General features: G+C 47.6%; 2 protein-coding genes across 2 annotated transcripts in view; one reads left to right on the top strand and one right to left on the bottom strand.

Moving 5' to 3' along the window:
* The window catches only part of LOC139555965 (regulator of G-protein signaling 6-like), a 198,797-nt gene that overhangs the window by 31,788 nt on the left and 143,070 nt on the right, over positions 1-23,939 (top strand). The gene's annotated exons all lie outside the window — the stretch shown is intronic.
* Positions 35-3,710, bottom strand: LOC139555961 (E3 ubiquitin-protein ligase TRIM39-like). Its single transcript, XM_071369381.1, has 2 exons — positions 3,617-3,710; positions 35-1,905 (listed from the first exon to the last, which is right to left on the bottom strand). Exon 2 carries the CDS (start codon positions 1,700-1,702, stop codon positions 272-274), a length of 1,431 nt encoding a protein of 476 aa, XP_071225482.1. The 5' UTR covers positions 1,703-1,905; positions 3,617-3,710; the 3' UTR covers positions 35-271.

The following is a 23,939-nucleotide window of genomic DNA, read 5'->3' as shown; positions in this document are numbered from 1 at the left end:
TAAGATGACAAAGACTAATCACAACAGGAAAGTGTCCAGGAGTACAGTTCTGATTTTAATTAAGATGACAAAGACTAATCACAACAGGAAAGTGTCCAGGAGTACAGTTCTGATTTTAATTAAGATGACAAAGACTAAGTACAACGTTTTTAAAAGAAAATCACAAATACTGTAGTATACAGTTGAAGCTGTCAGGTCTCAAACTTTCTAAAATACGTTTTGGTTATTATTTTCTTGTGATTGTTGGTTATGTTTAGTGATGCTTTCATCCCTAAGGTGAAAACTCAGTCAGACTTACAGGGCATATGATCAATGGGGCCTCGTTTTTTACATGTGTATAATAAAAGGGATAGATTTTCTCAGTGAAGGTGCAGCCATTAAAAGAGTAGATATGTGACGAGGCTTCCACATCATAAAAGGAGACCTCTCCCTTCTCATAATCCACAAACACCCCTACCTTCTGGGGCTTGTCTCTCAGGGACAGAACGACAACTTTCTTATTGTGGGCCTCGTACGTCTCCCCATCCCAAAACCCCACAGTCCACAATCCATTCCCCGGGGAGAATGGAAAAGACCCCTTCCTGTTGATGGATTCTTTTGCCAGTCCTAAAGTCCATTCAGTCTTTTCCTTTACCTGCACCTCATAGTAGAATCTCCCTGAGGAGAAGCCCTCCTTTCCCAGGACACAGATGCCAGCATTAAACCTCTCTGGGTTGTCAGGGAGGTTCTGTGCTCCGTCTCCATACCTCACTTGTTTCCCATCACCAGACACGATAAGCCAGAGATGTGCTGTATCAGGATCAAAAGTCACATCTACTGCACACTGCCTCATTCTCTTCAGCTTGATTTCAGGCAACTTCTCCATCTCTTTATTGAGTGTCTTCCCTAGCTCAGACACAGCTCTCATCACAGTACCCACACACAGATTCTTGTTTACACTGATCTCAGACCAGTTCTTGGTAGGTGGAAGGCTGCAGAGGGATGGAGAACTCCGGAGGAGGTGGAGCTGGTCCTCAGTGTGTGACAACTGATCCAGTTCAGTGCTTTTTCTCTGTCGCTCGGTGATTTCCTGCTCCAACTCTTTGATAAACTCTTCAGCCTGCCTCTCTGCCGCTTCCTGCTTCTTCTCAATCGCCTCGATGAGCTCAGCCTGGCTTTTCTCAATGCACCGCACCAGAGCAGTGAAGACCTCCACACTATCTGCTATGCCTTTCTCTGCATCTCTCTTGCTGAGGTCCCCTGAGTGTTTGATCTCCTGAATCTTCTGTTTTCGTTCCTGGATCATCTGCTGCACTTTCCCCTTAGTCTTCTCCAGCTGAGCCTTCCTCTCTCCACACTCTTCCTCTATAGGGACAGTCTTGTGAGTCTTGTGGTCTGTCTCAGTGCAAATCTGACACACACACGTCAGGTCTATCCTGCAGAACATCTCCAGGGGTCTGCTGTGTCTCTGACACACCTTGTCTTCCAGGTTGTCCACGGGATCGATCAGCTTGTGTCTCGTCAAGGCTGCCACTCTCTGATGAGGCTCCAGGTGAGTCTCGCAGTAAGAGACCAGGCACACCAGGCAAGACTTCAGGGCCTTGTGCTCACCCTCAGTACAGACATCACAGGACACTTCTCCTGGTTTGGTGAGGTGTAGTTCAACTTCTGGGGTGATGGTTGTGACTTTAACCGGAGACAACTTCCTGAGCTGAGCAGCCATTTTGGAAGTGATCCTATTTACGCTGAGATCAGGTCTCCTGTCAAAAAGGTATTTTTTACACAGTGGACACTCACAGAGGTCAGTGGTATCCCTGTATCCACTGATACGGACCTTGCAGAAGTTGTGTCCACATGAGAAGGTGACTGGGTCAGTGAACTCATCCAGATGGATGAAACTGGAACTGCTCTTCAGACAGGATAACGCTGGAGGATGCCGTTATTAGGAACAAACCAAAAAAAGTGATGTCAAACTATTGTAATACACAGTTGATTATATTACAGTGCATTCTGAAAGTATTCAGACCCCTCGACTTTTTCCACATTTTGTTACATTACAGCCTTATTCTAAAATGGATTAAAAATATATATATACTATATATATATATATTATCAATCTACACACAATACCCCATAATGGCAAAGCAAAAACAGGCTTTTAGAAATGTTTGCAAATTTATTACAAATAAAAAATAGATACCTTATTTATAGTAAGTATTCAGACCCTTTGCGATGAGAATTGAATGGAACCACCAAGACTCTTCCTAGAACTCTCTGCATGGCCAAACTGAGCAATCGGGGCAGAAGGGCCTTGGTCAGGGAGGTGACCAAGAACCCGATTGTCACTCTGAAAGAGATCCAGAGTTCCTCTGTGGAGATGGGAGAACCTTCCATGGTAGAGTGGCCCGACGGAAGCCACTCCTCAGTAAAAGACACATGACAGCCCACTTGGAGTTTGCCAAAAGACACCTAAAGGACTCTCAGACCATAAGAAACAAGATTCTCTGGTATGATGAAACCATGATTTAACTCTTTGGCCTGAATGCCAAGCGTCACGTCTGGAGGAAACCAGGCACCGCTCATAACCTGGCCAATACGGTGAAGCATGGTGGTGGCAGCATCATACTGTGAAGCATGGTGGTGGCAGCATCATACTGTGAAGCATGGTGGTGGCAGCATCATACTGTGAAGCATGGTGGTGGCAGCATCATACTGTGAAGCATGGTGGTGGCAGCATCATACTGTGAAGCATGGTAGTGGCAGCATCATACTGTGAAGCATGGTAGTGGCAGCATCATGCTGTGGGGATGTTTTTCAGCAGCAGGGACTGGGAGACTAGTCAGGATCGAGGGAAAGATGAACAGAGAAAAGTACAGAGAGAGCCTTGATGTAAAACCTGCTCCAGAGCGCTCAGGGCCTAAGACTGGGGCAAAGGTTCCCCTTCCAACAGGACAACAACCCTAAGCACACAACCAAGAGAACACAGGAGTGGCTTCGGAACGAGTCTGGACTTGAACGCAATCTAAGATCTCTGGCGAGGCCTGAAAATAGCTGTGCAGCGATGTTCCCATCCAACCTGACAGAGCTTGAGAGGATCTGCAGAGAAGAATGGGAGAAACTCCCCAAATACAGGTGTGCCAAGCTTTTAGCGTTATACCCAAGAAGACTCAATGCTGTTACCACTGCCAAAGGTGCTTCAACAAAGTACTGAGTAAAGGGTCTGAAAACTTATGTAAATGTGATATTTAAAAAAACAGTTTTTATACATTTGCAAACATGAAAAAAAACTGTTTTTGCTTTGTCATTACGGAGTATTGTGTGTAGATGGATGAGGAAATTTAACAACTGAGTTAATTTTAGAAATTGGCTGTAACGTAACAAAATGTGGGAAAAGTGAAGGGGTCTGAATAATTTCCGAATGCACTGTATATTGTAAGCAAATGTGGCGAGGTTCTCGCATATAAATCCTTGCACATGAAGATATTTCCTGAAGTTGAATACTCATGTAGTAGGCGGTTAACGTGCACAGGTTTAGTGTGAAATAAATTAATACATATATATACTGTATATAAATCACATAAACAAACAAGTATTAGCTTTGCATAAGTGTTTGCTTCTTCTCCCTCTCTCTCCTTACCCAAGTCGTTTGTCTTCCAAGCAGAGAAAAAGGGACAGTGATTCTACAACTTTTTTTCCCCTTCTTTTGTTCAGGTTTTCCAGTTGAGTTTCACTTCAGCAAAGTGATGTCACTAAGCCCTTCCCTGCCTTGTACCATGTCCTACTAGGTTGACTTCTGCTCTTAAAGGGATAGACCCTCTGAAATTGATGGCACTTTTAAAGCTTGACTCTTTGACGTAAATATAATGGTGGGACTAGGCAAACACATCAGTCCTGTCTCAACTTAAATGGTATCATCAGAATTGACATTGGATAAAAGTACAGACCCAGAGAGTCAACATGGCATATCATGTACTGCAATTGGAGGAACAATGGGAAAGTAATGCTGCTTTGAAATTTGATAAACTTGTAACCCCACTTTTGAGAAATGGCCCTTGAAAAGTTTTGGTTGAGTTTTTACACTTTTTTTGTTCACAACCATTCAGCATTGTTCACACCCTCTGAAGCCTTTTCTCCACCGATCTCTTTAAGGATTCACGCGAGGCCATGTGCTAAACAGAGCGAGTAAGGTAGTGTAGTAAACAATCAAAGATTTCAAGACTAAAAGTGGTGAAAGTAGTAGCTGAAAATAAACTCCAGGTTAAAAATACACTTAATAAAGAACGTAAGAGCCAATCATGTTGGAGGTCAATTAAATAATCAGAACGTGCTTTTACATACCAAGTGTTGTCGTCGTTTCCTTGTAGAGCAGACACACCGCTGCTTTTGTCACATGAGATGGCAGCAGCTTTCCACCAAAGTGTTTGTGTCCTGGGTGGTGTCCTGGTAATACTATTGCATTATCCTCTGGGTGGCGTCCTGGTAATACTATTGCATTATCCTCTGGGTGGCGTCCTGGTAATACTACTGCATTATCCTCTGGGTGGCGTCCTGGTAATACTATTGCATTATCCTCTGGGTGGCGTCCTGGTAATACTATTGCATTATCCTCTGGGTGGCGTCCTGGTAATACTATTGCATTATCCTCTGGGTGGAGTCCTGGTAATACTATTGCATTATCCTCTGGGTGGCGTCCTGGTAATACTATTGCATTATCCTCTGGGTGGCATCCTGGTAATAATATTGCATTATCCTCTGGGTGGCGTCCTGGTGATAATATTGCATTATCCTCTGGGTGACGTCCTGGTAATACTATTGCATTATCCTCTGGGTGGAGTCCTGGTAATACTATTGCATTATCCTCTGGGTGGCGTCCTGGTAATACTATTGCATTATCCTCTGGGTGGTGTCCTGGTAATACTACTGCATTATCCTCTGGGTGGCGTCCTGGTAATACTACTGCATTATCCTCTGGGTGGCGTCCTGGTAATACTACTGCATTATCCTCTGGGTGGCGTCCTGGTAATACTACTGCATTATCCTCTGGGTGGCGTCCTGGTAATACTATTGCATTATCCTCTGGGTGGCGTCCTGGTAATACTATTGCATTATCCTCTGGGTGGCGTCCTGGTAATACTATTGCATTATTCTCTGGGTGGCGTCCTGGTAATACTATTGCATTATCCTCTGGGTGGCGTCCTGGTAATACTATTGCATTATCCTCTGGGTGGTGTCCTGGTAATACTATTGCATTATCCTCTGGGTGGTGTCCTGGTAATACTATTGCATTATCCTCTGGGTGGTGTCCTGGTAATACTATTGCATTATCCTTTGCGTAGCTGTTGATGAAGTTCACAACTCGCTGCAAGTCCTCGTGCTTCAGGTATAACCTGTGCTTGGTGTTATGAATCTACAGGTAGCTCAAGCTAACCAGCTAGGTTCAATGTTAGCTAGGTAGCTAACAGTACGCTTTAACCTTTTGTCAATAGGGGGAGCTGTTAGCATTATTTTTTTTTTTACATTTCCAAATTAAACTGCCTCGTACTCAATTCTTGATCGTACAATATGCATATTATTGTTATTATTGGATAGAAAACAGTCTATAGTTTCTATAGGAGTTGAAATTTTGTCTCTGAGTGGTACAGAACAATTTCTACAGCACTTTTCATGACAGGGTTCAGATTTCAGAAATTTTTACCTCTGATCTGGGGTCTGTTTATAAGGCCACAGTGAATGCTATGAAGAAACCGACACTACCTACGTCTTCCTCTGGGTGTCTGTACGTCATCACGTTTTCAATGAAGTCGATGGGACGTTCACAGCCATTATAAATGACAAAAATGTACAGAGACCCCTCTTTCTCAACGTGCGCCTCAAGCGTGAAGGCCATCGGACCTGCCTCGTTCCAAATCGTTTTCTAACCAGCAGTATTTCTCCGGTCATGTTTTCAGTCGTTATAGTTGTTAAAAACATCATAATGTAGTGAATTTTAACCGTTTTATATCAATTTATATCCGTTTAGTGCGATTTTGAGGAATTTCTTTGTCGTGCACTCTGAAAGTTTGGACACGCTTTAGGGTGTCGGTCGTTGGTGATGGACATTTCGAAGGACAGAGGACATCTATCGACCAAAAGACGTTTATAACATAGAAAGGATACATTGCCCAAGAATATGATGGAAGATCAGCTCAAAGTAAGCAATATTTAATATGATAAACCGTGTTTCTGTCGAAATATTTTAAACGCATATATCGCCATTTTGTTTTGTATAGCTTCACTTGGCCAACCCTGTATTGAAAAGTAAGGATAATTTTAAAAATGTAAATCAGCGGTTGCATTAAGAACTAATTTGTCTTTCGATTCCTGTCAACCCTGTATTTTTTAGTCAAGTATATGATTAGCTTTTAATTAAACTAGATCACTCTGATAGATGACGTCAGACATATTGAGGCTTGATTTCCTAGTATTTTCATTGTGTAACCACGGTTTTGTATGGCTAAATATGCACCTTTTCGAACAAACTGTATATGTATGTTGTAAAATGATGTTACAGGAGTGTCATCGGAAGAATTCTGAGAAGGTTAGTGAAAAAATTAATATCTTTTGGCGGTGATTACGTTATAGCGCTCTTTGGCTGGAATCGATGCTCTGGTAACGTTTTCACATGTGGTATGCTAACTTATCGATTTATTGTGTTTTCGCTGTAAAACGCTTAGAAAATCTGAAATATTGTCTGGAATCACAAGATCTGGGTCTTTCCATTGCTATGCTTTGTCTATTCTTATGAAATGTTTTATGATGAGTAAATTGGTCATACACGTTGCTCTATCTAGTAATTCTAGTGGATTTGTGATGGTCGGTGCAATTGTAAACTGTGATTTCTACCTGAAATATGCACTTTTTTCTAACAAAAACTATCCTATACCATGAATATGTTATCAGACTGTCATCTGATGGTTTTTTTTATAGGTTATTGGCTATCAATATCTTAGTTGAGCCGAATTGGTGATAGCACCTGAAGGAGTAAGAAACTGATGGAGTTAGAATAGTGGTGTATTTTGCTAACGTGTTTAGCTAATAGATTTACATATTTTGTCTTCCCTGTAAAACATTTTAAAAATCTGAAATGGTGGCTTTATTCACAAGATCTGTATCTTTCATCTGGTGTCTTGGACTTGTGATTTAATGATATTTAGATGCTACTATCTACTTCTGAAGCTATGCTATCTATGCTAATCAGTGTGTGGGGGGTGGGGGGTGCTCCCGGATCCGGGTTTCTGAGGCAGTAAAAGTTAACGTGCAATGAAAACGACTTTCTGACAAAATTTGAAACGTATAAAATCTGAAATGTTTCACGGTCATGGTTGCCATTAGTTTGTAGATGTAATCCGGAGACAGGTGTTTTACACAACAGCCTTCTGTGTTCTCTTTTCGACTCCGTCCACATTTGCAATCAAAAGGTCAGAATTTTCCCACGTCACTTTCTCATACTCTTTCACCGGACATTCCACTGATTTCAACTCAGTCAACTTCTTCCGTGACAACAACACTGTTGATCTCCGTTTCTTCCCCATCACTGTCATCAGAAGACTCTACAACGTCTGGATGAATGAAAATGTTTTTACTTTAAGTCAGTGATTTCCTCGTCGTCCGATTCATTTTCAGAGTCAGCATGGTACGATCTTCCTCCAGAAAGTAGTCCATCACAACTTTTTCCCACGGATCTTTTTTAGATAGAGCCTGCTAAATTCAGGGCAGAAATCTTCTTGAGAGTAGTAGCAACACTTTGGCAGTTCTCCATGGCTATATCTTTCATAAAGCAAAGATTATTCTTCTTCTTTGGAGTTGAACGGCGGTTGGCATCCAATATGTTGCATTACTGCCCCCAACTGGACTATAATATAAACCCATTATACTTTGAAACATCCTTCCAACTAACCCTACACTCATTAAAAACCCACTACCCCCTAACACTACTTTGAACCTATCTGCTCCTGCACCATGCCAACGGCCTGGGAGGTCAACACACCGTGTAAGCTCTTCTGAAGTCAAATCTCGTATGGCCAAATACTTCTCTGCAGCTGCCACCACAACATCTATTTTCTGTGATTTCCGTTCCATTTCTGAGGTACAGTTAACCATTGCTATGAACGCTAAGAAGCCAACCTTACTGAAGCATATGTCACTTGTTGGCTTATCCCTCTGTTCTATCACAGATCTACTACTCACAAGGATCCTCTCAGGATCCCTCACCCTTGACCCATTCTCTTATACTTTCTTCACTGCCTCAGCATACGACACCTTCTGCGCTACACTGACTCTAGTCATCTCAACCTGCCTCTCTTGCACCAGACACTTCCAATCCCCAGCAACATGAGCACCCCTACAGTTGACACACAACTTTATCCACCAAAGCTACACAGTCCTCTATCCCATGCCCTCCTGCACACTTCCCACATCTTGCAATCTCCCTCCTACAAACTGCTGAAACATGACCATAAACGTGGCACCTGAAACACTGCAGTGGATTCGGCACAAAAGCTCTAACAGGATAATATCCTAACATGACTTTGTCGGGTAAAGACTCTGACTCAACTCAAGGACTGACTCCTCTGTTTCACCACGCTCACCACCGGGTCTGTGTTGCACCAAACGGCGGCATCACAAACACCAGGAATGTTCAACTTCAAATGCTCCACCTCCACACTTAACGCTACCCCAGAAATCACTCCTGGTGCCCTGAACAATGGTGCCCTGTTCCTAAGAGCAAAGCAAGAAACAGATCTTGACCCAAGTTGCATGGCACGGAACAACCGCTCCCTCTGGTCAGAAGAAACACAAACAAATATCACAAGTCTACTACAGGTTAGCTTCACTGATTCAGCTACACCCAACATCTTTCTTACCCTCCCTGAAACCACATGGATTCGCCAAAAGGCAAAGATCCACTTTCTCCAAAAATGTCACTCCTACTGGACCAGATTCTTCTTGATCATGTCCATTGATGCCAGGCTCGGGTTCCGAGATTTTCACCACACCTTCCACCTCACTTAACTCACCTTCATTAACTTCTATTCCACCTCCAGAACTTGGTTTGGCACAAGGCTCACTCTGTTTTCACTTGACACCAATCTTCCACATTTTTATCGCCATCTTCTTGAAATTCAAATCCAACCTCTGCTTTCCTTATTCTCTTCAACCTCTTCTTTCCCTTTTTCCTCCTCCATTCCTCCTCAGAAATCCACCTTTCTGTGTCCATGTCCCAAGATTCCTCTTCCTCTTCCCCTTTGACTTTGCTTGTGGCCTGGTGGCGTCCGGACTTAACCCCATCTCATAATCATCCTGCTCACCTCGGAAACGTGTTGTCTCCAGGTGCTGACATTTTGAGAGCATGAGTCTTCTGTCCGATTGAGCACAAAACGTTTAGTTGCAACAGAAACAGTTTACTCCCTTGTCCAAAAAAAACTCTCGCTAGCGGAATACACATCCTTAAACAATCAGTAGATTACCTGAGCAGCTCATGTTATAGACAGAAGCCTGCGACATGGCAGACCAATCAGAACTCATCTCTCGGCATGTCCAGCCCACCCATTAGCTCAGCCAATCAAATCAAATCAAATTGTATTAGTCACATGCGCCCCGAATACAACAGCTGAACCTTACAGTGAAATGCTTACTTACGAGCCCCTAACCAACAATGAAGTTGAAAAAAAATACAAAAATACAAATAAGAATATGAAATAAAAGTAACAAGTAATTAAAGAACAGCTGTAAAATAACAATAGTGAGACTATATAGAGGGGGGTACCGGTACAGAGTCAATGTGCTGGGGCACCGGTTAGTCAAGGTAATTGAGGTAATATGTACATGTAGGTAGAGTTATTAAAGTGACTATGCATAGATGATAACAACAGAGTAGCAGCGGTGTAAAAGGGCGGGGGGGCAATGCAAATAGTCTGGGAAGCCATTTGATTAGATGTTCAGGAGTCTTATGGCTTGGGGTAGAAGCTGTTTAGAAGCCTCTTGGACCTAGACTTGGCGCTCCGGTACCGTTGCCGTGCGGTAGCAGAGAGAACAGTCTATGACTAGGGTGGCTAGAGTCTATGACAATTTTTAGGGCCTTCTTCTGACACCGCCTGGTATAGAGGTCCTGGATGGCAGGAAGCTTGGCCCCGGTCGGAGGCCAAGAAGTTGCCATACCAGACAGTGATGCAACCAGTCAGGATGCTCTGGATGGTGCAGCTGTAGAACCTTTTGAGGATCTGAGGACCCATGCCAAATCTTTTCAGTCTCCTGAAGGGGAGCTCGGTCCGCTTTTTCCTGTAGTCCACAATCATCTCCTTTCTCTTGATCACGTTGAGGGAGAGGTTGTTGTCCTGGTACCACACGATAGGGTCTCTGACTTATAGGCTGTCTAGTTGTTGTCGGTGATCAGGCCTTCCACTGTTGTGTCATCAGCAAACTTAATGATGGTGTTAGAGTCGTGCCTGGCCATGCAGTCATAAGTGAACATGGAGTACAGGAGGGGACTGAGCACACACCCCTGAGGGGCCCCTGTGTTGAGGATCAGCGTGGCAGATGTGTTGTTACCTACCCTTACCACCTGGGGCCGGCCCGTCAGGAAGTCCAGGATCCAGTTGCAGGGGAAGTGTTTAGGTCCAGTGACCTTAGCTTATTGATGAGCTTTGAGGGCACTATGGTGTTGAACGCTGAGCTGTAGTCAATGAATAGCATTCTCACATAGGTGTTCTTTTTGTCCAGGTAGGAAAGGGCAGTGTGGAGTGCAAAAGAGATTACATCATCAGTGGATCTGTTAGGACGGTATGCAAATTGCAGTGGGTCTATTGGGATATATCTGGGATATTGGTGTTGATGTGAGCCATGACCAGCGTTTCAAAGTACTTCAAGGCTACAGACGTGAGTGCTACGGGTCGGTAGTCATTTAGGCAGGTTGCCTTAGTATTCTTGGGCAAAGGGACTATGGTGGTCTGCTTAAAACATGTTGGTATTACAGACTTGGACAGGGAGAGGTTGAACATGTCAGTGAAGACATGTTCGGGTCACATACTGAGAGAGCCAGTTGGTCAGCTTATGCTCACAGTACGCATCCTTGTAATCCGTCTGGCCCTGCGGCATTATGAATGTTGACCTATTTAAAGGTCTTACTCGCATCAGCTGCGGAGAGCATGATCACACAGTCTTCCGGAACAGCTGGTGCTCTCATGCATGTTTCAGTGTTATTTGCCTCGAAGCGAGCATAGAAGTAGTTTAGCTCGTCTGGTAGGCTCGTGTCACTGGGCAGCTCTCGGCTGTGCTTCCCTTTGTAGTCTGTAATGGTTTGCAAGCTCTGCCACATCCGATGAGCGTCAGAGCCGGTGTAGTACGATTCGATCTTAGTCCTGTATTGATGCTTTGCCTGTTTGATGGTTCGTTGGATGGCATAGCAGGATTTCTTAAAAGCTTCCGGGCTAGAGTCCCGCTCCTTGAAAGCAGCAGCTCTAGGCTTTAGCTCACTGCGGATTGTTGCCTGTAATCCATGGCTTCTGGTTGGGGTATATACGTACAGTCACTGTGGGGACGATGTCATCGATGCACTTATTGATGAATCCGATGACTGATGTGGTATACTCCTCAATGCCATCGGAGCAATCCCGGAACATATTCCAGTCTGTGATAGCAAAATAGTCCTGTAGCTTAGCATCTGCTTCATCTGACCACTTTTTTATTGACCGAGTCACTGGTGCTTCCTGCTTTATTTTTTGCTTGTAAGCAGGAATCAGGAGGATGGAATTATGGTCAGATTTGCCAAATGGAGGGCGAGGGCGAGGGAGAGCTTTGTACGTGTCTCTGTGTGTTGAGTAAAGGTGGTCCAGAGTTTTTTCCCCTCTAGTTGCACATTTAACATGCTGATAGAAATTTGGTAAGACCGATTTAAGTTTCCCTGCATTAAAGTCCCCGGCCACTAGGAGCGACGCCTCTGGATGAGCGTTTTCCTATTTGCTTATTGCGGAATACAGCTCATTGAGTGCAGTCTTAGTGCCAGCATCAGTCTGTGGTGGTATGTAGACAGCTACGAAAAATACAGATGAAAACTCTCATGGTAGATAGTGTGGTCTACAGCTTATCATGAGATACTCTACCTCAGGCGAGCAAAACCTCGAGACGTCCTTAGATGCACCAGCTGTTATTTACAAAAATACATAGTCCGCCACCCCTTGTATAACCAGAGGCTGCTGTTCTATCCTGCCGGTACAGCGTATAACCAGCCAGCTGTATGTTGATAATGTCGTTGTTCGGCCACGACTCCGTGAAGCATAAGATATTACAGTTTTGAATGTCCCGTTAGTAGTTTAATCTTCAGCGTAGGTCATCAATTTTATTTTCCAAAGATTGCACGTTTACTTACAGAATGGAATGCAGTGGGGGTTTATTCGATCGCCTGCGAATTCTTTGAATTCGTGGCTAGCGGGAAAGTTCTTGTCTTTTTCCTTGGCTAAACCAACTAGGTTTGTAATTTAACAAAAAAATATATGTATTTACAGATGACATACAATTTTGTTATTAAGGCACATGAAAGTTCACATGTTCCTGAAGGCATTTCAATAAATGACACTCAAGTGCCTTTCCTGTGAAGTAGTGACGTCCGTCATATGCCCAGATTTTTTAAACGGGGTCACATACTGTATACACTGAGTATACAAAACATGAAGCTCTTTTCATGACAGACTGATCCCTTATTGATGTCACCACTTTAATCAGTGTAGATGAAGGGGAGGAGACAGGTTAAAGAAGGATGAAGTGCCTTTGAACGTGGTTTGATAGTAGGTGCCCAGGTGCACCCGTATGATAGTAGGTGCCCAGGTGCACCAGTATGATAGTAGGTGCCAGGTGCACCAGTATGATAGTAGGTGCCAGGTGCACCGGTATGATAGTAGGTGCCAAGGGGCACCGGTATGATAGTAGGTGCCAGAATACCGGTTTGATAGTAGGTGCCAGGTGCACCAGTATGATAGTAGGTGCCAGGTGCACCGGTATGATAGTAGGTGCCCAGGTGCACCAGTATGATAGTAGGTGCCAGGTGCACCGGTTTGATAGTAGGTGCCAGGTGCACCGGTATGATAGTAGGTGCCAGGTGCACCAGTATGATAGTAGGTGCCAGGTGCACCAGTATGATAGTAGGTGCCAGGTGCACCAGTATGATAGTAGGTGCCAGGTGCACCGGTATGATAGTAGGTGCCAGGTGCACCGGTATGATAGTAGGTGCCAGGTGCACCGGTATGATAGTAGGTGCCAGGTGCACCGGTATGATAGTAGGTGCCAGGTGAACCAGTATGATAGTAGGTGCCAGGTGAACCGGTATGATAGTAGGTGCCCAGGTGAACCGGTATGATAGTAGGTGCCAGGTGCACCAGTATGATAGTAGGTGCCAGGTGCACCAGTATGATAGTAGGATGATAGAAGGTGCCCAGGTGCACCAGTATGATAGTAGGTGCCCAGGTGCACCAGTATGATAGTAGGTGCCAGGTGCACCGGTTTGATAGTAGGTGCCAGGTGCACCAGTATGATAGTAGGTGCCAGGTGAACCAGTATGATAGTAGGTGCCCAGGTGCACCAGTATGATAGTAGGTGCCCAGGTGCACCAGTATGATAGTAGGTGCCAGGTGAACCAGTATGATAGTAGGTGCCAGGTGAACCGGTATGATAGTAGGTGCCAGGTGCACCAGTATGATAGTAGGTGCCAGGTGCACCGGTATGATAGTAGGTGCCAGGTGCACCAGTATGATAGTAGGTGCCCAGGTGCACCGGTATGATAGTAGGTGCCAGGTGCACCAGTATGATAGTAGGTGCCCAGGTGCACCGGTATGATAGTAGGTGCCAGGTGAACCGGTATGATAGTAGGTGCCAGGTGCACCGGTATGATAGTAGGTGCCAGGTACACCAGTATGATAGTAGGTGCCAGGTGCACCGGTATGATAGTAGGTGCCAGGTGCACCGGTATGATAGTAGGTGCCAGGTGCACCAGTATGATAGTAGGTGCCAGGTGCACCGGTATGATAGTAGGTGCCAGGTGGACCAGTATGATAGTAGGTGCCAGGTGAACCGGTATGATAGTAGGTGCCCAGGTGAACCGGTATGATAGTAGGTGCCAGGTGCACCAGTATGATAGTAGGTGCCAGGTGCACCAGTATGATAGTAGGATGATAGAAGGTGCCCAGGTGCACCAGTATGATAGTAGGTGCCCAGGTGCACCAGTATGATAGTAGGTGCCAGGTGCACCGGTTTGATAGTAGGTGCCAGGTGCACCAGTATGATAGTAGGTGCCAGGTGCATCAGTATGATAGTAGGTGCCCAGGTGCACCAGTATGATAGTAGGTGCCCAGGTGCACCAGTATGATAGTAGGTGCCAGGTGAACCAGTATGATAGTAGGTGCCAGGTGCACCGGTATGATAGTAGGTGCCAGGTGAACCAGTATGATAGTAGGTGCCAGGTGCACCGGTATGATAGTAGGTGTCAGGTGCACCAGTATGATAGTAGGTGCCCAGGTGCACCGGTATGATAGTAAGTGCCAGGTGCACCAGTATGATAGTAGGTGCCAGGTGCACCAGTATGATAGTAGGTGCCCAGGTGAACCGGTATGATAGTAGGTGCCAGGTGAACCGGTATGATAGTAGGTGCCAGGTGCACCGGTATGATAGTAGGTGCCAGGTGCACCGGTATGATAGTAGGTGCCAGGTGCACCGGTATGATAGTAGGTGCCAGGTGCACCAGTTTGATAGTAGGTGCCAGGTGCACCGGTATGATAGTAGGTGCCCGGGTGCACCGGTTTGATAGTAGGTGCCAGGTGCACCAGTATGATAGTAGGTGCCAGGTGCACCAGTATGATAGTAGGTGCCCAGGTGCACCGGTTTGATAGTAGGTGCCATGTGAACCAGTATGATAGTAGGTGCCAGGTGCACCGGTATGATAGTAGGTGCCAGGTGCACCGGTATGATAGTAGGTGCCAGGTGCACCAGTTTGATAGTAGGTGCCAGGTGAACCGGTATGATAGTAGGTGCCAGGTGCACCGGTATGATAGTAGGTGCCAGGTGCACCGGTTTGATAGTAGGTGCCCAGGTGAACCGGTATGATAGTAGGTGCCAGGTGCACCGGTATGATAGTAGGTGCCAGGTAAACCAGTATGATAGTAGGTGCCCAGGTGCACCAGTATGATAGTAGGTGCCAGGTGCTTCAGTATGATAGTAGGTGCCAGGTGCACCAGTATGATAGTAGGTGCCCAGGTGCACCAGTATGATAGTAGGTGCCAGGTGCACCAGTATGATAGTAGGTGCCCAGGTGCACCAGTATGATAGTAGGTGCCAGGTGCACCAGTATGATAGTAGGTGCAGTGTGCACCGGTATGATAGTAGGTGCCAGGTGAACCGGTATAATTGTAGGTGCCAGGTGCACCCGTATGATAGTAGGTGCCCAGGTGCACCAGTATGATAGTAGGTGCCCAGGTGCACCAGTATGATAGTAGGTGCCCAGGTGCACCGGTATGATAGTAGGTGCCAGGTGCACCAGTATGATAGTAGGTGCCAGGTGCAGCGGTATGATAGTAGGTGCCAGGTGCAGCGGTATGATAGTAGGTGCCAGGTGCAGCGGTATGATAGTAGGTGCCAGGTGAACCAGTATGATAGTAGGTGCCAGGTGCACCAGTATGATAGTAGGTGCCAGGTGCACCGGTTTGATAGTAGGTGCCAGGTGCACCCGTATGATAGTAGGTGCCCAGGTGCACCAGTATGATAGTAGGTGCCCAGGTGCACCAGTATGATAGTAGGTGCCAGGTGCACCAGTATGATAGTAGGTGCCCAGGTGCACCAGTATGATAGTAGGTGCCCAGGTGAACCGGTATGATAGTAGGTGCCAGGTGCACCAGTATGATAGTAGGTGCCAGGTGCACCAGTATGATAGTAGGATGATAGAAGGTGCCCAGGTGCACCAGTATGATAGTAGGTGCCCAGGTGCACCAGTATGATAGTAGGTGCCAGGTGCACCGGTTTGATAGTAGGTGCCAGGTGCACCAGTATGATAGTAGGTGCCAGGTGCATCAGTATGATAGTAGGTGCCCAGGTGCACCAGTATGATAGTAGGTGCCCAGGTGCACCAGTATGATAGTAGGTGCCAGGTGAACCAGTATGATAGTAGGTGCCAGGTGCACCGGTATGATAGTAGGTGCCAGGTGAACCAGTATGATAGTAGGTGCCAGGTGCACCGGTATGATAGTAGGTGCCAGGTGCACCAGTATGATAGTAGGTGCCCAGGTGCACCGGTATGATAGTAAGTGCCAGGTGCACCAGTATGATAGTAGGTGCCAGGTGCACCAGTATGATAGTAGGTGCCCAGGTGAACCGGTATGATAGTAGGTGCCAGGTGCACCGGTATGATAGTAGGTGCCAGGTGCACCGGTATGATAGTAGGTGCCAGGTGCACCGGTATGATAGTAGGTGCCAGGTGCACCGGTATGATAGTAGGTGCCAGGTGCACCAGTTTGATAGTAGGTGCCAGGTGCACCGGTATGATAGTAGGTGCCCGGGTGCACCGGTTTGATAGTAGGTGCCAGGTGCACCAGTATGATAGTAGGTGCCAGGTGCACCAGTATGATAGTAGGTGCCCAGGTGCACCGGTTTGATAGTAGGTGCCATGTGAACCAGTATGATAGTAGGTGCCCAGGTGCACCGGTATGAGAGTAGGTGCCAGGTGCACCGGTATGATAGTAGGTGCCAGGTGCACCAGTATGATAGTAGGTGCCAGGTGCACCGGTATGATAGTAGGTGCCAGGTGCACCAGTATGATAGTAGGTGCCAAGTGCACCAGTATGATAGTAGGTGCCCAGGTGCACCAGTATGATAGTAGGTGCCCAGGTGCACCAGTATGATAATAGGTGCCAGGTGCACCGGTATGATAGTAGGTGCCATGTGCACCAGTATGATAGTAGGTGCCAGGTGAACCAGTATGATAGTAGGTGCCAGGTGCACCAGTATGATAGTAGGTGCCAGGTGACCCAGTATGATAGTAGGTGCCAGGTGAACCAGTATGATAGTAGGTGCCAGGTGCACCAGTATGATAGTAGGTGCCCAGGTGAACCGGTATGATAGTAGGTGCCAGGTGCACCAGTATGATAGTAGGTGCCAGGTGCACCAGTATGATAGTAGGTGCCAGGTGAACCAGTATGATAGTAGGTGCCAGGTGCACCAGTATGATAGTAGGTGCCAGGTGCACCGGTATGATAGTAGGTGCCAGGTGCACCGGTATGATAGTAGGTGCCAGGTGCACCGGTTTGATAGTAGGTGCCCAGGTGAACCGGTATGATAGTAGGTGCCAGGTGCACCGGTATGATAGTAGGTGCCAGGTGAACCAGTATGATAGTAGGTGCCCAGGTGCACCAGTATGATAGTAGGTGCCAGGTGCACCAGTATGATAGTAGGTGCCAGGTGACCCAGTATGATAGTAGGTGCCAGGTGCACCAGTATGATAGTAGGTGCCAGGTGCACCAGTATGATAGTAGGTGCCAGGTGCACCAGTATGATAGTAGGTGCCAGGTGCACCAGTATGATAGTAGGTGCCAGGTGCACCGGTATGATAGTAGGTGCCAGGTGCACCGGTATGATTGTAGGTGCCAGGTGCACCCGTATGATAGTAGGTGCCCAGGTGCATCAGTATGATAGTAGGTGCCCAGGTGCACCAGTATGATAGTAGGTGCCCAGGTGCACCGGTATGATAGTAGGTGCCAGGTGCACCAGTATGATAGTAGGTGCCAGGTGCAGCGGTATGATAGTAGGTGCCAGGTGCAGCGGTATGATAGTAGGTGCCAGGTGCACCGGTATGATAGTAGGTGCCAGGTGCACCAGTATGATAGTAGGTGCCAGGTGCACCGGTTTGATAGTAGGTGCCAGGTGAACCCGTATGATAGTAGGTGCCAGGTGCATCAGTATGATAGTAGGTGCCCAGGTGCACCAGTATGATAGTAGGTGCCCAGGTGCACCAGTATGATAGTAGGTGCCAGGTGAACCAGTATGATAGTAGGTGCCAGGTGCACCGGTATGATAGTAGGTGCCAGGTGCACCAGTATGATAGTAGGTGCCAGGTGCACCGGTATGATAGTAGGTGCCAGGTGCACCAGTATGATAGTAGGTGCCCAGGTGCACCGGTATGATAGTAAGTGCCAGGTGCACCAGTATGATAGTAGGTGCCAGGTGCACCAGTATGATAGTAGGTGCCCAGGTGAACCGGTATGATAGTAGGTGCCAGGTGAACCGGTATGATAGTAGGTGCCAGGTGAACCGGTATGATAGTAGGTGCCAGGTGAACCGGTATGATAGTAGGTGCCAGGTGCACCGGTATGATAGTAGGTGCCAGGTGCACCAGTTTGATAGTAGGTGCCAGGTGCACCAGTTTGATAGTAGGTGCCAGGTGCACCGGTATGATAGTAGGTGCCCGGGTGCACCGGTTTGATAGTAGGTGCCAGGTGCACCAGTATGATAGTAGGTGCCAGGTGCACCAGTATGATAGTAGGTGCCCAGGTGCACCGGTTTGATAGTAGGTGCCATGTGCACCAGTATGATAGTAGGTGCCAGGTGCACCGGTATGATAGTAGGTGCCAGGTGCACCGGTATGATAGTAGGTGCCAGGTGCACCGGTTTGATAGTAGGTGCCAGGTGCACCGGTATGATAGTAGGTGCCAGGTGCACCGGTATGATAGTAGGTGCCAGGTGCACCGGTTTGATAGTAGGTGCCCAGGTGAACCGGTATGATAGTAGGTGCCAGGTGCACCGGTATGATAGTAGGTGCCAGGTGAACCAGTATGATAGTAGGTGCCCAGGTGCACCAGTATGATAGTAGGTGCCAGGTGCACCAGTATGATAGTAGGTGCCCAGGTGCACCAGTATGATAGTAGGTGCCCAGGTGCACCAGTATGATAGTAGGTGCCAGGTGCACCAGTATGATAGTAGGTGCCCAGGTGCACCAGTATGATAGTAGGTGCCAGGTGCACCAGTATGATAGTAGGTGCCAGTGTGCACCGGTATGATAGTAGGTGCCAGGTGAACCGGTATAATTGTAGGTGCCAGGTGAACCCGTATGATAGTAGGTGCCCAGGTGCACCAGTATGATAGTAGGTGCCCAGGTGCACCAGTATGATAGTAGGTGCCCAGGTGCACCGGTATGATAGTAGGTGCCAGGTGCACCAGTATGATAGTAGGTGCCAGGTGCAGCGGTATGATAGTAGGTGCCAGGTGCAGCGGTATGATAGTAGGTGCCAGGTGAACCGGTATGATAGTAGGTGCCAGGTGAACCAGTATGATAGTAGGTGCCAGGTGCACCAGTATGATAGTAGGTGCCAGGTGCTTCAGTATGATAGTAGGTGCCAGGTGCACCAGTATGATAGTAGGTGCCCAGGTGCACCAGTATGATAGTAGGTGCCAGGTGCACCAGTATGATAGTAGGTGCCCAGGTGCACCAGTATGATAGTAGGTGCCAGGTGCACCAGTATGATAGTAGGTGCAGTGTGCACCGGTATGATAGTAGGTGCCAGGTGAACCGGTATAATTGTAGGTGCCAGGTGAACCCGTATGATAGTAGGTGCCCAGGTGCACCAGTATGATAGTAGGTGCCCAGGTGCACCAGTATGATAGTAGGTGCCCAGGTGCACCGGTATGATAGTAGGTGCCAGGTGCACCAGTATGATAGTAGGTGCCAGGTGCAGCGGTATGATAGTAGGTGCCAGGTGCAGCGGTATGATAGTAGGTGCCAGGTGAACCGGTATGATAGTAGGTGCCAGGTGAACCAGTATGATAGTAGGTGCCAGGTGCACCAGTATGATAGTAGGTGCCAGGTGAACCGGTTTGATAGTAGGTGCCAGGTGCACCCGTATGATAGTAGGTGCCCAGGTGCATCAGTATGATAGTAGGTGCCCAGGTGCACCAGTATGATAGTAGGTGCCAGGTGCACCAGTATGATAGTAGGTGCCAGGTGAACCAGTATGATAGTAGGTGCCAGGTGCACCAGTATGATAGTAGGTGCCAGGTGCACCAGTATGATAGTAGGTGCCCAGGTGAACCGGTATGATAGTAGGTGCCAGGTGCACCAGTATGATAGTAGGTGTCAGGTGCACCAGTATGATAGTAGGTGCCAGGTGCACCAGTATGATTGTAGGTGCCAGGTGAACCAGTATGATAGTAGGTGCCAGGTGCACCGGTATGATAGTAGGTGCCAGGTGCACCGGTATGATAGTAGGTGCCAGGTGCACCGGTTTGATAGTAGGTGCCCAGGTGAACCGGTATGATAGTAGGTGCCAGGTGCACCGGTATGATAGTAGGTGCCAGGTGAACCAGTATGATAGTAGGTGCCCAGGTGCACCAGTATGATAGTAGGTGCCAGGTGCACCAGTATGATAGTAGGTGCCAGGTGAACCAGTATGATAGTAGGTGCCCAGGTGCACCAGTATGATAGTAGGTGCCAGGTGCACCAGTATGATAGTAGGTGCCAGGTGCACCAGTATGATAGTAGGTGCCAGGTGCACCAGTATGATAGTAGGTGCCAGGTGCACCGGTATGATAGTAGGTGCCAGGTGCACCGGTATGATTGTAGGTGCCAGGTGCACCCGTATGATAGTAGGTGCCCAGGTGCACCAGTATGATAGTAGGTGCCCAGGTGCACCAGTATGATAGTAGGTGCCCAGGTGCACCGGTATGATAGTAGGTGCCAGGTGCACCAGTATGATAGTAGGTGCCAGGTGCAGCGGTATGATAGTAGGTGCCAGGTGCAGCGGTATGATAGTAGGTGCCAGGTGCACCGGTATGATAGTAGGTGCCAGGTGCACCAGTATGATAGTAGGTGCCAGGTGCACCGGTTTGATAGTAGGTGCCAGGTGAACCCGTATGATAGTAGGTGCCCAGGTGCACCGGTATGATAGTAGGTGCCAGGTGCACCAGTATGATAGTAGGTGCCAGGTGCAGCGGTATGATAGTAGGTGCCAGGTGCACCGGTATGATAGTAGGTGCCAGGTGTACCGGTATGATAGTAGGTGCCAGGTGAACCGGTATGATAGTAGGTGCCAGGTGCACCAGTATGATAGTAGGTGCCAGGTGAACCAGTATGATAGTAGGTGCCCAGGTGCACCGGTATGATAGTAGGTGCCAGGTGAACCGGTATGATAGTAGGTGCCAGGTGCACCAGTATGATAGTAGGTGCCAGGTGCACCAGTATGATAGTAGGTGCCCAGGTGCACCGGTATGATAGTAGGTGCCAGGTGCACCGGTATGATAGTAGGTGCCAGGTGCACCAGTATGATAGTAGGTGCCCAGGTGCACCAGTATGATAGTAGGTGCCAGGTGCACCAGTATGATAGTAGGTGCCCAGGTGCACCGGTATGATAGTAGGTTCCAGGTGCACCGGTATGATAGTAGGTGCCCAGGTGCACCAGTATGATAGTAGGTGCCAGGTGCACCAGTATGATAGTAGGTGCCAGGTGCACCAGTATGATAGTAGGTGCCAGGTGCACCGGTATCAATCAATCAATTTTATTTTATATAGCCCTTCGTACATCAGCTAATATCTCGAAGTGCTGTACAGACACCCAGCCTAAAACCCCAAACAGCTAGTAATGCAGGTGTAGAAGCACGGTGGCTAGGAAAAACTCCCTAGAAAGGCCAAAACCTAGGAAGAAACCTAGAGAGGAACCAGGCTATGAGGGGTGGCCAGTCCTCTTCTGGCTGTGCCGGGTGGAGATTATAACAGAACTATGCCAAGATGTTCAAAAATGTTCATAAGTGACAAGCATGGTCAAATAATAATCATGAATAATTTTCAGTTGGCTTTTCATAGCCGATCATCAAGAGTTGAAAAACAACAGGTCTGGGACAGGTGGCGGTTCCATAACCGCAGGCAGAACAGCTGAAACTGGAATAGCAGCAAGGCCAGGCAGACTGGGGACAGCAAGGAGTCACCACGGGTGGCAGTCCCGACGCATGGTCCTAGGGCCCAGGTCCTCCGAGAGAAAGAAAGAGAGAAGGAGAAAATTAGAGAGAGCCAAGATTTTCAAAATTTCCATAAATGACAAGCATGGTCAAATAATAATCAGGAATAAATCTCAGTTGGCTTTTCATAGCCGATCATTAAGAGTTGAAAACAGCAGGTCTGGGACAGGTAGGGGTTCCATAACCGCAGGCAGAACAGTTGAAACTGGAATAGCAGCAAGGCCAGGCGGACTGGGGACAGCAAGGAGTCACCACGGCCGGTAGTCCCGACGTATGGTCCTAGGGCTCAGGTCCTCCGAGAGAAAGAAAGAGAGAAGGAGAAAATTAGAGAGAGCCAAGATTTTCAAAATGTTCATAAATGACAAGCATGGTCAAATAATAATCAGGAATAAATCTCAGTTGGCTTTTCATAGCCGATCATTAAGAGTTGAAAACAGCAGGTCTGGGACAGGTAGGGGTTCCGTAACCGCAGGCAGAACAGTTGAAACTGGAATAGCAGCAAGGCCAGGCGGACTGGGGACAGCAAGGTGTCATCATGCCCGGTAGTCCTGACGTATGGTCCTAGGGCTCAGGTTCTCAGAGAGAAAAAGAGAACGAGAGAATTAGAGAGAGCATACTTAAATTCACACAGGACACTGGATAAGACAGGAGAAGTACTCCAGGTAACCCACTGACCCTAGCCCCCCGACACAAACTACTGCAGCATAAATACTGGAGGCTGAGACAGGAGCGGTCAGGAGACACTGTGGCCCCATCCGAAGAAACCCCCGGACAGGGCCAAATAGGAAGGATATAACCCCACCCACTTTGCCAAAGCACAGCCCCCGCACCACTAGAGGGAAATCCTCAACCACCAACTTACAATCCTGAGACAAGGCCGAGTATAGCCCACAAAGGTCTCCACCACAGCACAAACCAAGGGGGGGCGCCAACCCAGACAGGAAGATCACGTCAGTAACTCAACCCACTCAAGTGACGCACCCCTCCTAGGGACGGCATGAAAGAGCACCAGCAAGCCAGTGACTCAGCCCCTGTAACAGGGTTAGAGGCAGAGAATCCCAGTGGAGAGAGGGGAACCGGCCTGGCAGAGACAGCAAGGGCGGTTCGTTGCTCCAGAGCCTTTCCGTTCACCTTCACACTCCTGGGCCAGACTACACTCAATCATATGACCTACTGAAGAGATAAGTCTTCAGTAAAGACTTAAAGGTTGAGACCGAGTCTGCGTCTCTCACATGGGTAGGCAGACTGTTCCATAAAAATGGAGATCTATAGGAGAAAGCCCTGCCTCCCGCTGTTTGCTTAGAAATTCTAGGGACAATTAGGAGGCCTGCGTCTTGTGACCGTAGCGTACGTATTGGTATGTACGGCAGGACCAACTCGGAAAGATAGGTAGGAGCAAGCCCATGTAACGCTTTATAGGTTAACAGTAAAACCTTGAAATCAGCCCTTGCCTTAACAGGAAGCCAGTGTAGGGAAGCTAGCACTGGAGTAATATGATCAAATTTCTTGGTTCTAGTCAGGATTCTAGCAGCCGTATTTAGCACTAACTGAAGTTTATTTAGTGCTTTATCCGGGTAGCCGGAAAGTAGAGCATTGCAGTAGTCTAACTACTACGATAGTAGTATGATAGTAGGTGCCAGGTGCACCAGTATGATAGTAGGTGCCAGGTGCACCAGTATGATAGTAGGTGCCCAGGTGCACCAGTATGATAGTAGGTGCCCAGGTGCACCAGTATGATAGTAGGTGCCAGGTGCACCGGGATGATAGTAGGTGCCAGGTGCACCAGTATGATAGTAGGTGCCAGGTGAACCAGTATGATAGTAGGTGCCAGGTGCACCAGTATGATAGTAGGTGCCAGGTACACCAGTATGATAGTAGGTGCCAGGTGCACCAGTATGATAGTAGGTGCCAGGTGCACCAGTATGATAGTAGGTGCCCAGGTGAACCGG

The sequence above is a fragment of the Salvelinus alpinus genome, chromosome 27 (assembly GCF_045679555.1).
Source record: "Salvelinus alpinus chromosome 27, SLU_Salpinus.1, whole genome shotgun sequence".
Lineage (NCBI taxonomy): Eukaryota > Metazoa > Chordata > Actinopteri > Salmoniformes > Salmonidae > Salvelinus > Salvelinus alpinus.
Note: the sequence above shows the minus strand (reverse complement) of the source record. Positions and strands in the feature narration are given on the sequence as shown.

Excerpts from the sequence above, each read along its gene's own strand:
- LOC139555961 (XM_071369381.1), bottom strand. The coding sequence starts at position 1,702 with ATGGCTGCTCAGCTCAGGAAGTTGTCTCCGGTTAAAGTCACAACCATC.